We start from the raw sequence: 14,021 nt of genomic DNA, 5'->3' as shown, positions 1-14,021 counted from the left end.
ATTTAAAAATTATCTTCAAAGGCTGAATCTTAATCTACTTTCTTGTGTTTTTTCTTGTTAGAAACTTAGTTGCTTTGAGTGGTCATTATGATACAATGATCTTAAAAGTTTATAATCTTGCAGAAATATGTGAGAATGCTGTTTCCTACTGTTGGTCCCAATTGTTTGCAAAAATTTTGTGCCAGGCATAGTGCTGTATATCTAGAGTTTAGGAGATAAAGGCAGGAGTTACCTGGGATGCACAGTGACACTTCGTTTAAAACATTGATATGAAAAATATAGTGGGTTTTGAATATTTGTACATTTTTTGGATGTTTATCATCAACTTAATCTCAGGTTTATCAAACATTTGCATTTTTTCTTTGATGTGGTGTTCCTTTCTTTAGCTTAATTTTTTTTTTTAAAGACAATGTCTCAACTGAAACTCATTTCATAGATTAGGAGAGGCCTGAATTTATAGAAATCTTCCTGTCTCTATTTCCTGAATGTTGGGATTACAGGTGAACACCACTACACCAACTTCTTAGCTTAATTTAAAGCTAATTATCTTTTTAATATTAAGGTTTTTGAATTCTCTTTGTATTTTCATATTAAATATTCATGTCTTATCTACAGGAAATTATTTTATTTTAATTTTTACTGAATTCTCTCAATTTACATACCATATAATTTGATGGTATTTAGATCCCCTCCATAATCTGCACCTCCCCTTATTGCCCCCCTTGCAGTGCAATGCACTCCATTATATATATATATATATATATATATATAATGGCCTATGGGGTCTGATTTGTGTCCTCACATGTCCCTCAGCATGGGTCTATCCACTGGAGACAATTCCACTTACCAAGAGACCCATCCCTGTAAGAGACTGTTTCTTCCCCCACCCCAGCAGTCATCAATTTCCGAAAGTTTCTTGGGTTAGGTTGGGTTGGGATTTCTTACCCACTTCCCCCTGTCTATGCTGGGATTAATATATTTTGAAATTATATTTTGCTTTTAAATTTTATTATTGATAATTTTTCTGGGAGACAACTTTTAATTAGCAATGATCCAATCTATAAATTTCAGACTCTTTTTTTGTTCATTTTTATGTTATCAAAAGCCTCACCATCATGATTACATATGACAAATATCCACCTAGTTTTAAAGATTTTCTATGATTTTATTTTTATTTATTTATATATTTTTATATACCTGCATGTATGTAAGTGCACCTGTATCATGAAATGCTCATGAAGGAGCATCAGGTCTCCCAGAACTGGAGTTATAAACAATTGTCACCTACCAGTGGGTGCTGGGAATTGAATCACTGTCCTCTGCAAGGCCAACCAGTGTCCTTAACTGCTGAGCCTTCTCTCCAGTCCTGATTTTGCTTTTATATTAAAATTTCATTTCAATTAATATTTGTTTTATTGTTACTATAAAGTGGGAATATTTTTCTTTTTAAATTACCACTGAATCAAGCAATATTTACTAAATAATTCAGTCTATAAATAATTAGAGATGTTTATGTCTTATAATTTTAGAAGTTTCAAATGAATACTAAAAGTAGTGTTGAACAGGAGTCTGGATTATGGTTTTGTTTGGAAAATCCACGGTATTTTGGAATGACATATATGAGATCTATGAGATAGATGTTCTCACCCCAAACCATTTTGAGTGTTCTGTTTATTTTGCTTTGTAGGTACATTAATAACAATCCAAGGCAGACTCTTCACCGATGTCTATGGGAGTAATACTGCATTAAGCTCAAATGGGAAAAATGTTAGGATTTTGAGGTAATTTTTCATTGTGGAAATATTATAATTTGTATCATTCATTACATGAAATATGATATTCTGCAAGTTATAGGGTCTTAAGTTAAAGTTCACTACAATTGGCTGGGACTAGTCAGAGTTTTGAATAATAGGAAGAAAAACAAACTATTGGTTGACTTGTTGACAGAAGCAAAGGTGAATATACTTTTATTTTCTGGCCAGACATTCGATCTCCTTTTTTTGTGATGAACTTGTGATGAACTCTCAAAAAGAATGTTGAGACGTGATCAATAACAACTGGGTTGTACTCATGGAACTTTGTTAATGGAGAACCTTATTACTTAATCAGTCTTACTTTACATATGTAAAAATACCTAAGGTTTGGAATTCACATGACTTAGTCAAGGTCGGCAATAGAACAGAAGCTCCTAACACAAATTTGGTTCCTTTTCTGCTGCACTGTGGTATGGGGGGAGTCTGAAATAGACACAGTCAACAACTCATTTAATCCATACAACCAGGGCTTTAGTCTTGATTCCTCTACTTACTAGCTGTGGGGAAAATGGGGCCATTGGCTAGTCAACTAACATCCCCAAACAACTGATACATTTTGGATGGGAAACACTGTCACTTACAGCACTGTCCTGTAGCATAGGTGGGTCACCTTATCCCTGTCTCAAAAGACTGAAAGCTATGTCCATTTCATTTCTCTAAGGAAAGGTGGAGAGCATACTATGACTTTCAGGGTGCTTCACACTTACTGGATACTCACATTAAACAGATGAATGGATAAACTAAATTAAGTAATTTGGATGGCAGTTAAAATATTGGCTAAATATGAAAATGGGTATATACCACACATTCACATATGTGATTCTCTAGACAATTGATTTGAAAATTTTAGTAAATGAAATGAAAATGATTTCTCTAGCATACTGTAAGCTAGAACTTTATTAAATCACATTTGTACACAGTTATAGTGCTCTAGAATTGTTTGTATTAATTCTGCATATGTGATTATAAGAAAAAATGACATTTTGTAGGTAAAATGTAGTTTAAATAAAGACTGCTTCAGTATTTCTGTGTTATGAATTATTTACATTTAAATTATTAGATGGGATTTTCTCACCTCTTTTCCCATAGTGGTGCCAGCAAACAGAAATTTTAAGTTTGAAAATGAGATTGTTGGCCAGTGAGATGGCTTGGCTGGTAAAAGTGCTTGTGAGCATGCCTGATGATCTGAGTTTGAGCCTCAGAAACGATTGTAGAAGCAGAGAACCGACTCCAGAAAGTGATACTCTGACCGCATGCAGGCATGCAAGGCCGGGCACGTGCACACATTCACACATGCATATCATATACACATACACAACAAAAATATTAAAAAATTTTAAAAAGAGAGATTCCTGCAATGCGTGGTGGAGCACACCTTTAATCTCAGCATTTGAAAGGCACAGACAGGAAGATGCTTGTGAGAATGAGGCCAGCTTGGTCTACATGGTGAGTTCCAGGCCAACTGGGGCTACACAAAAAACAAAAAACAAACAAAAAATTTAATAGAGATTCTTTTTCCCATCCTTGGAATGTATTTCTGTGTCATACCGGGAGAGCAATGAAATTTATTTTATGAAATCATAAAATCCCTCAGAAGGATTCTCAGAGATCCGCCAAACTAACTCATGTACTCTGGAAATCTTGAGATATTACAGATAAGTGTAGGAAATTTTTTCATTCACCTACTGAGAGGACGAGAACTTTTTAAACAACATCTCATTTCCACTGTTGATTATGGCCCTGGGGCTCCCAAGGCCCAAGCTGCAAAGGGCCTGTGCACAAGGCAGGAAGTCAGGAGACTGCTACCTAGACCTTGTCCATTCAGCTAAAATTTCAAAACCAGAGCAGGTATAGATTATAAAAGACATGCAAGTGAGTTGAGGAGCTAGTATCTATTAACGAGTTTTGATTTGGAAGTTTTGATGAGGAAAATTCTAAGGAAATATATGTCTAAATCAAATAGGGTACTATTTTTGTAGACATGTGTACTGTACACCAGGGGTACCATGTGTGGGTGTGGACTTGGGTTTGAGTTCTTACTGTACCCTTCACTAGCTAGGCTTGGGCAAGGGACTTAACCACTCCACTTCAGTTTCTTCATCTGCAAAAAGGAAGGTTAATAATGGTTGTATGGATTAAATGCAGTTAATAAGAGCCCATGTTAGCGACAAAATTTGTTAGTGAGTTTGACTAAGACAGAAGGTTAGAAGGAAAATTTGAAATGATAGAGCTCCATAATAAGTAATAGCTCAGTTTATTTTATTTAGAAACAATATAATGATCAAACAAAAAGACTTGTTGCAAAAGTACATTAAATTTTTCAGCATTTTCTCCTAACAATATTTTTTTAGTTTATATCTGTGTGCAGCCTGTGGTTTGTTGTCACAGAAACTGGGTAATATGATTTGATGCTTCAAAGCATGCATTCTGGTGTCCTGAAGTACGTCTTAACTGTGAGCCTCCAAAAGCGTTGGTTCTAATACGCTTAGGGTGACAGGTCAGACATGGTTAGCTGAGGACACACACAGGCAGAGATTTTTCTTGCCGCCTCCCTCTGCTGCTTCTCAGCTTGGGATTCCTTTGTCTAGATGGCAATGCTGTTAGAGATCCTCTTCATTCTGCTAGCATTGGGTTCCCTGGCTTTTAATTCCTCTATAGGAAACTTAATAAAAATACTTTTCATTTGAATTGGTTGAACTTGAAGTGGGTAAGTCCATATTTTGTTCCATGTTTAATTTGTACCAATATGTTATGATCATCATGTTTAGCAATCTATCTCAACAAAATGTCAGTCCCACAAGTGCAGAGAAGCCCCGCATTTACAGATGTGCCCCAGTGCCAAGAGAAAGAACAGACACACAATGATGATGGATAGCTGTTTAAGTAGCCAGTGATGGTTAGTAAGTGATTGGGAAATAAAATAAGGTGGCCATTGAGTTTGGTAAAAGGGTGGCATTTAAAATGGTTTGTTAAATATGGCTTGATATTTCCTAATGAAAAACATCTATGCAGAGTTTATGCTGGAGGAATGCCTTGTGAGCTTCTCATGCCACAATCTGATGATCTGTAAGTAATTCAAATCATTTTCTTTATAAAATTGATATGAATATACTAGTTTTAAATAGTAATCAGTAGAAATGCTGCATAACTAGATACTTTATAATAATTATACCATATTAGTAAATTATTATTCTTTTATTAATTAGCTTCTTCCTACCTTATATGTTTCTATCTGTCTTTAATAGTATGATGTTATTTAGGTTGTTATGCATTAAGATGCATGGAGAAATATCTTTATCAAGTAATTGTTTCACTTGATAGCATCTTGAACTCTTTAAAGGTAATGTTAAGAGATATAAAAATTAATTACAAGCTATTTTATTGCCAAATGAATTTTATTTAAATATCTTCGGCAAAGCCTGGGAAACATTTTCATTTTGTTGAAATTTTAGTTGTAGTAATAGTTTCTATCTGGCATATTGTGAAATTAATAAGATTTTTTTGTGGAAGAACCATATTTAAATAGGAACTTTGATACATGTGTATTTTGTTAGGTATGGATTAAAACTAGATCATCCAAATGGAGACCTGGGGTCTATGACTTGTAAGATAACTGGAACTTACGTTGGTAAGTGCTGACCTTCCTGCCCCAAAGTTGCCATTTATACCTGTCTCTTCTGTGTTTTAAGCTCTCTTGGACCTGCCCTGAACTGCTTTTTTCTTTTAATTTCCTCTTCGCTTATCTTCTTTTCACTTCATGAAAGCATGTATAAATTTATTTTTGCTTAACATTTGTATATAGAGTAAATTTAAAGTTTCTTTTTTTTCTTTCTTTTCTCAGAAATTCCTTCACTAATTTTGCTGTTGTCCTTCTTTTTAATTTTGTACTTTTTTCTTCTTGGTGTGTACACTCCAATGTATAGAGATCTTTAAATTATTTAAGTTTTTTATTAGCACATATTAACTATATTTAATAATGGATTTCATTATGACATTTCATACGTGTATATGTGTTTTGTCATGTTCACCACTTATTTTTGTCCTCCCCCTACACCCCCCACCACCCACAGGTCTTTTAGTTCTTGAATGAGCTTCTTCCCTTCTGTCCCAGGCCCTTTGTAAATATAGAAACCCCTTCTCTCACCCCGGTTTAACACTCTCAGAGCTCACTTTTCTGTTTGATAACCTTATCACAATGCTTAGTTCTCCTGTTGTATCATTGCTCTTGAATGACTGTACTTTTCCCAAGATAATATGCTGTGTTAGGAGGACATACTGTATGCTTCCACTTGATCTGCCCCTGTTGGCCAAGGCACTACATAAAACTGTTGAATGAATGAAAGAAATTTCAGAGTGACACAGTTACATTTCTGTTCTTTTATCAATTTTCATTTGTAATCATATTTTGTCAGATTTTCTAGTTATAACCTCAAGATACCTTACTATGTATATTTTTATATCATACGTACTTTTAAAAGATAGTTGAATTTTCACTTCTTTGAAATTTTATTCAAGTACAGTTTTTATAATTTTCCCTGAATTTTAATCAGCCTTTTATTGTAGAGTTGTTCTCCTGTGATTGGGAATTTAATTTATTGTGTATTTAAATTATTTCCAGGTCATCACAATGTCAGCTTCATCTTAGATAGTGATTATGGAAGGTAAGTCATTTTGTAAATAATATTTTCATAATTTATTCAAATGGGTAAATAAAGTATATATTTATTTTGCACTATAGCTGCAGATACTAAAGGCTTAATTGCTTTCTCCTCCAAAATTAGCATTTAAAGAGTCTGTAACTGCTGCTCATTAATAATTTGTGCAAACTTTTTAATTATTGGGAATGTAGCACTAACTAAACAACAAAAAAGAGAACTTCAACTGCAATATGTAAAGTGTTTATGTCTTGTGGGTTCTTCTGTTTTAATTACAATTCTTTTGATAGCTAAAGTAAATTTTATTCTAGTTAATGTAGGAATAAATAAAACCTCATGATTAATATTACCTGACAAACATTTTCCTTTAAGATATCCAGACACAGAAAGCTGGAAAGATGATGTACTTTTGAATTCTGTATCTTAATTCCACTGCTAATAACTCATAGCCATGTCTTCTGGAAAAAGCAGAATTTATTTCCAGATGTCCTACATCATTATTTGAGTAAAAAAGGCTTTCATGTATTCACAGAAAAATAAGAATCTGCATATTTTAACATATGTTGCAAAGCTCATATTAAAGATAGTAATAATGAGAATTTAGTGGTAAGTGTGGTGTGTTGCATGCACTCTAGATACATTATCTAGTTCAATCTTCCAAAGAACTGTCAGAGTAACCTATCATCCACTCCATATTTCCCACTGGAAAAATGAGAGGACTATTAAATAATTTGCTGGAAATATGTAGCCAGTACAACTATCAAATCCAGGCGGTTTAACTTCAGGTCCGAGCATTTCATTTTAATGCTCTGCCATGACTGATGGATGGTTTCGGCCTCAGTACCACATCACATCACTACTTAACATTCTGATCCTGGATTCTTACCAAGCAGGATTACCGCACTCTTGGGAACATTTGCAAATGTGTGTTAGGGGAGCATTTCCTCAGGGTCACAGTAACTGGATATGCTAATGACTCTAGTGGGCAGGAACATGATGTGCCAAACATAAATGAATTGTTCTGCCCAAAATATCATAGTGTCTTTTCATTGTGAAATGAGCCACTTGATAGACATCCACATAAATAATACTATTTGTGAACATAGTTGCAGTAAATCAATAACACATAAGTCTGCTGATTTCCTTTTTTGGCTCAGTTCTCAAAAGTATGCAGAGAATGACAACTCTACAATCGAAGTAGATAATATTGTTTCTGTCAATGCAACAGACTGAGTGAGGCAGGGTCAGAATTGTCCCCCTTGCACAGAACTGCAATTCCAGTCGGATCAAGTTCTATTATCATTGTATTTAAAGATTATCTAGTTCTGAATACCTAGAAACAAGAATTTTATAGAAAGCTGGAAACTTTATTATAGATCAATATGGATTTAATCAAAACCACAAAGACTAGCATAATTCAAGAACAAATCAGGATGGAAGACATATAAATACTCTAGCATACTCCTGTGAGAATAACGCACGACAAATGACTTAGAGTCCTGTGACTAAAAAGCTACTCTCTGCAAACACATTCCTAGGTACAGATAACATAAGATCACGCAGTAGAATTTTACCAAAAAGTTTAGAAAATTCTTAAAACCAACAATTACTGAATTTTAAATGATTTTTGAACCTAGAGCTCTATTGTGCTTTCAGTATTATTCCTTCTAAGATGAAAAAGAAAAATTAATTCTTACCTTCTGTATCTGTATGAAAAAGTATTAATTGCCAAATCCATCATATGTCTCTTTGAGAAATAATTATCCTAAAATAAAGGGTTTGAGCTATCAAGGCTGAATATGATTGTGCAATATACATAAATCAATCTGCTCCACCAAACTACTCAGAAACTCCATTTTAAAATGCCAGCAAACCCAGCATGAAAGCTCACACTTGGAATCTCAGCACTCAGGAAGCTGAGACAATAGGCTTGCCATAAGCTTGAGGCCAACTTGAGCTACATGAGTTCCAGGCTGGCTTGGGTTACAGAGTAAGACCTTACTTTAAGAAAAGAAAAATCAGGAGAGCAAATTCACATATAATGTTGACAAGAACACGCCATTATATTGTTGATTCTGTGGTCTTCATTTGTAATTCCATTTTTATTCTTTTTAAAGCTAATAATTATCTGGGCTTAGTGGTACCTATCTGTAATCTCAGCACTTGGGAGGCTGAGACAGGAGATTTTCCATGAGTTGAGGCCAGCCTGGGCTACAGTGAATACCAGACCAACAAGGTCTATGTAGCAAGACCCTATCGCCAGAAGAACAAAATAAATAAATAAATAAATAAATAAATAAATAAATAAATAATAAAATCAGTGCCTGACTTTTTCCCCTCAATTCCTTATAATTTAGGAAAATGTGTTTCTATCTGAAAAAGGCAGGAATTTAAGGTTATTATTAAAATATGGCATTTTCCACACAAAATCCTGGATTTTAAATTACATGGTGTTTAAAAATGTCAAATCATTTTCTAAATTATAAAATTCACATTTTATATGTTTTAGGAGCATTCCTGAATATCAAACGAAACAATTAAGGACCATGTTGGCTTCCATTCTGTATCTCTTAGAATAACCAACCTTTTATGCACTATTTCCCCAAGTTCAAACGACAGCTGTTCCTAACTGATAAGGTTCAGATGAGGCTGTCTTAATTGAGAAATGCCTAGTCATTATCAATAAATTAGTGGCAATCACCTCAGTGTCATCCAAAATAAATTACATTCAAATTTTATTTCAGGAGGCAATTTTCCCACTAACTTCAGAAGCAGCATTAATTTTTGAGATGCAGTATCTGGCTAGACACATATTGCTACATGGTTGCACACCATTTGGGAATCAGTTGAAAAGCTTTCAATATAAAATTGCACAAATTAGTATGAACTTTTTAAAATAACAAATGTAACATAAACTACTTTCCAAGACACTTTGGTGTTGAAAGTGTACATTGTAAAGCCTGGGTTAGATTTATAGGAGAGTTCCTTGTTGGTCTCAAGTCCAAGATTTGCATTATCCTTTTACAGTCTAGTTTAGAGTATTATGATTATGATTATTGGGCCTTGACTCTTAAACTTCTTATTTGAATTTCTTAATCTTTATAACCTTGAAGAATTTATTGAAGAATTATGACAACAGTATTAATTTTTAAGATTCTTTCCCTTTAGCATTGCAGGTTATGGAAGTATGTGTCTATATAAAAATGCACAAATGATAAAAGTGTGTTTATGAAGGATGATTTAAACTAGTGGACTGGGTTCATTTGCTTTCCTCCTTTTTTTTTATTATCGCACAAACTAGTCCTGTGTAGCGCCAGGTTTGGAGCCAGGGCTCTGGACTCAAGTCGACTGGTTCTGGGTCTGTCATTTATTGGTTTTATAATCTTGAATGAGTTAATCCTTCTATATTAACCTACCTCATGTGGTTTATGTAAAGAGCAAATGATATAATAAGTTAAAATATCTTAGCTCAATTTACCTCCAACCCGGGAGAATTCTAAGAAGAGACAGTGGAGAGACTGGTTCTATAAACGGTAGTCCTCCTCGCTGGTTCTTTTTGATTCTTTTCTCAAAATAAATTTCCTGAAGTCAAATTTATTAAAGATATTTGCATAATAAAAGGCAGGTATTTGAAGCATGCAGTTTAGTGAGTTCTGAGAAATATGTCTGTGTGTGTGCATGTGTGTGTGCGTGTGCGTGTGTGTGTGTGTGTGCATAACCAACTAGCAAATCAAGACATGGAACATTTGATTGCCTTCCCCCAAAGTTCTGTCCTGCTACCTTGAAAGCTGTGACAGGAGCTCTGTCACCATAGTAACCAAATAAAATAAGAAATCCTAAGATAAAGGTCATTTTTAAAAACAGAAAACATTACTTTTTTTCAACAGGAGTTTCCCAGAGAAAATTACATATTTTGTTTCTTCTCTCAACAAGATTTCTATGTTTCAAACATATGCAGGTATGTGATACACCCTTCAGTTTTATGTGTGTGAGAAGGGTGATACTTCATCAAAGCAAATGTAATAGTGATAGTAAGGTAGACATTAGTTTATATACTGCTAAGAGAAGAAAAATACCTACTATGGGGCATATAATTGGATACCTGACCAGGAGCTAGGACCCTCAGCAAAGCTTCATTCTTAGCTTAAGTTTGAAAAACAAACTTGTCACACTAATAAAGCATTGAAGCTTGCTTGACTAAACTTCAGTTGCTAGTTGAGGGAGGAAAATCTCTCAATTTCAACCACAAGACAATATTCCCAGGTTTATGGTCTCAGTATGGTCCAAAAGAACCTGTCACCAGATTTTAATTTTATTTAGTTATCTTGAAGTAGTCTTGGGAGGAACTACTCCTCAGAGAGTGTCAGAAGCAAGTCTTGAGAAAAACTGTACTTTTTCCCAGGTCAAGAATGAAGGAGAAATACCTTCAGATTCTAAGCATGTTAAAAATGTGTAAAAGGACTGGAGAGATGGCTCAGTCATTAAGAGCAGTAGTTGCTCTTGCAGAGGACCTGGGTTCAATTCCCAGCACCCAAACTGTGGTTAACAACTTTCCATACTCCAGTTCCAGGGGAATCGAACACCCTCTTCTGACTTCCATGGGCATTGTACAATATGGATACACTTCCATTCATGCAGGCATAACACTCATACATATAAAATAGAAACAATAAAGAAGAGCTGGGCATGGTGGCACATGTCTTTAATCCCAGCACTCGGGAGGCAGAGGCAGGCAGATATCTGTGAGTTCAAGGCCAGCCTGGTCTATATAGCGAGGTCCAGGTCAGCTGGGGCTACAGGGGGACCCTGTCTCAAAAAGACCAAAATAAATAAATAAATAAATAAAATCTTTTTAAAATATGAAAAAAGTATGAGTCTTAAAACTGGAAAAATCTTGACTTTTCCTTTAAATTTATTTAATGCAAAATTCAGACGTAATAATAACACATAGAACTTTGATACAATTGTTAGAAAAAAATTAGTATTAGATTTATTATATGACTTAGGCCGCACTGTTTTAATACTATACCTAGACATTTTATATATAAAAATATAACCATAGTGAAACATAATTAGCATTTGATAAAATATAAGATGACGTTCCGAAGCCAAGCACAGTGGCTCATGCCTGCCATGTGAACACTTGGGAGGCTGAAGTGGAACCTTGCAGTGAGCTCAAGGTCAGCCTAGGTTGCACAGCAAGTATCAGGCCAGCCAGAGCTACCTAGCAAAGTCCTGTCTCAAACAAGCAAGCAAGCAAGCAAGCAAGCAAGCAGGCAAACAAACATACTGGTTCACCAATGTATGATGTATTCTTCAAGATTCTGTGAGAGAAGCGGTCTACCTGTTTTCTTTGGAGGCTTAATATTTGTGCTCAATTCAGGTTTTCTCTTCTTGCTTGATATTCTGGTTACTATTATCTTTTAGTACCACCACTAAAGCCTCATGCCCCAGCTGATGCACTACTCTGTGAAAGCCATGTTGCTGACCTTTTCACAGGATTGCATCAGAGATGACAGAGAAACACTAAATTCATTCACTTGTAGTCCACTGTAGGTGCTCCAAAGCTACCTTGTATTAGGTGTGATTAGGAAATATGGGAATCTTTGTAAAACGAAGCGTTTGTTTTCATGTGTGATGTTTGCAGTGTTTTACATAATATGCTTTTCTTCCTCAGAGGTTACAATGATTTCACCTTCAAAAGGAAGCATTCAGGGTGGTACCACACTGACTATAAGTGGGCGGTTCTTTGATCAGACAGATCTCCCAGCCAGAGTTCTAGTTGGAGGTATTTTTCATGTCATTTCTTTTCCTAATTCATTTTTTTATTAGTTCGTTGAAAATTTCATACAATGTATTTTGGTCATATTCACCCCCTTCCTCCAGCTCCTTCTGGGTTCATCCCTCCACTATGCTGTTTTGGCTGCTGTCCATCAGTCCCTTACCACAGCTGGGGACACACTTGCTCTCTACCATACTCTCTTAAATATCTTCTTGAATGACTATTACCTCTCAATGAGTTTGCTAATAATAATAAGACTTTACATTCGGGGGTAGTCTTCTTATACTTTTCTCACATACTCTCACAGCATTAGTAAAAATTACTGTTGCTATTGGCCTAGGATATAGTGTTAATTAATGGGTTATATACTTTTTATAAATGCATATAGAGCTTGGTTTTCTGCTTACACATCACTTCTATTTGTGCTGTCTAAATCTTTCCTGGGAGGAGGAATTACAAATCCCCAAAGTGAGGGTAGGATCAGTATAATGGTGGGACTCCTCACACTGACATCACAGTGACATCAGTTCACTTGTTAGGCAGAAGACATGATACCTGTCCATGCATAGGCACATGCACTATCTGCTAAGCCCTCTTCCTCAGCTACTTGCTGCCTCTTAAGGAATCTGCCTATGAGCCTGCCAAAATGTTGTATCCAAAGAAAAGATAAATGGATACAAAGCTACTTTGTTGATGTGTGCTGTAGCATTATTGTCTTCCTGAATTCTTGCTTTCCAGTGCCTTTGAAACCTTGCTGGTCAATTGTCCAAGTATTAAAATTCAGTCCATAAGAATTTTGAATTCATGTAATATATGTTTATGATAAGATTTTATGTTTGGAGAGGCATGGTGGTGCACACTTTTAATTCCAGTACTGTGGAAGTAGAAGCAGGTAGATCTCTGTGAGACAGGCCAGCCTGGTCTACATAGCGAGTACCAGGTCAGCTAGGGATATAGTGAGACCCTGTCTCAAAACAAAATACTGAATATTAAAATCAAGCATATAAAAACTTTTAATTCATATACTGTTTTGTGATTATGATATAGCTTATATTCTGAGACTACAAGAGTTTTCTAATATATTTTATTAACATAATCACCTGCGTTGAGGATTGGCATCCTTAACAAAATAATGGTATCTTTACAAGTTTCTTTTGTTTTCAATAAAATGGACTGTTGATTTAACACACTGTCCAATTTTTCTGTGTTCTAATCTATTTTTCTTGCATCTGAAAGGCATTCAAAGTAGGCAAAGGTTTAAATAGTCCAGACCACCAAACAAAACCTGGCAAAAGGATCTCTCCATTGTCTTCACTTTTTGTGGACTGTGGTTGCTGTTTCATTAAATACTCAAGGCTGGCCTTACACGAGGCACGTGGGGTCGGGGGGGCGGGCAGGGTATGTCCTCTTTCACTAAATGTAATTGTGCTTATGTGGAAGTTGTAATTGTTCTTCTTGAGACCTTTGTGTGTTTTAATTTCAGTCCACTTATGAAAGTACCATTTATAAATTGCTATGCTGTTTTATTTCATTTGAAGAACTTAGAGTAAGACATTAATTTTTTTTAAAATTATTTATTTAATAACAACATACTTAGAAGATGCATTTCATTACAACAGCATTGACATATTCAATAACAATTTCCAGAGCTAAGATGCATCTCTTTCTGAATTGGCCGTAAATTTTTAGGTTTACATTTGAGTTAATACAGTTATACAATATAGTACTCAGTATAAACCCTATAAGATATAAAATTAAATGAGGTTTTAA

General features: G+C 35.0%; 1 protein-coding gene across 1 annotated transcript in view; it reads left to right on the top strand.

Annotated features, from left to right (window-relative positions):
- Pkhd1l1 (PKHD1 like 1) overlaps positions 1-14,021 on the top strand; it is a 171,424-nt gene that overhangs the window by 17,392 nt on the left and 140,011 nt on the right. The window contains exons 6-11 of the mRNA XM_017802801.2: positions 1,688-1,781; positions 4,827-4,880; positions 5,369-5,442; positions 6,433-6,475; positions 10,357-10,427; positions 12,147-12,257. Of these exons, the coding sequence (XP_017658290.1) occupies positions 1,688-1,781; positions 4,827-4,880; positions 5,369-5,442; positions 6,433-6,475; positions 10,357-10,427; positions 12,147-12,257 (447 nt within the window). The remainder of the gene's footprint in view (positions 1-1,687; positions 1,782-4,826; positions 4,881-5,368; positions 5,443-6,432; positions 6,476-10,356; positions 10,428-12,146; positions 12,258-14,021) is intronic.

This window comes from Nannospalax galili, unplaced genomic scaffold, assembly GCF_000622305.1.
Source record: "Nannospalax galili isolate Female #2095 unplaced genomic scaffold, S.galili_v1.0 scaffold284, whole genome shotgun sequence".
NCBI classification, from domain to species: domain Eukaryota; kingdom Metazoa; phylum Chordata; class Mammalia; order Rodentia; family Spalacidae; genus Nannospalax; species Nannospalax galili.
The sequence above is the reverse complement of the archived record's forward strand: the minus strand, read 5'-3'. Positions and strand labels throughout refer to the sequence as shown.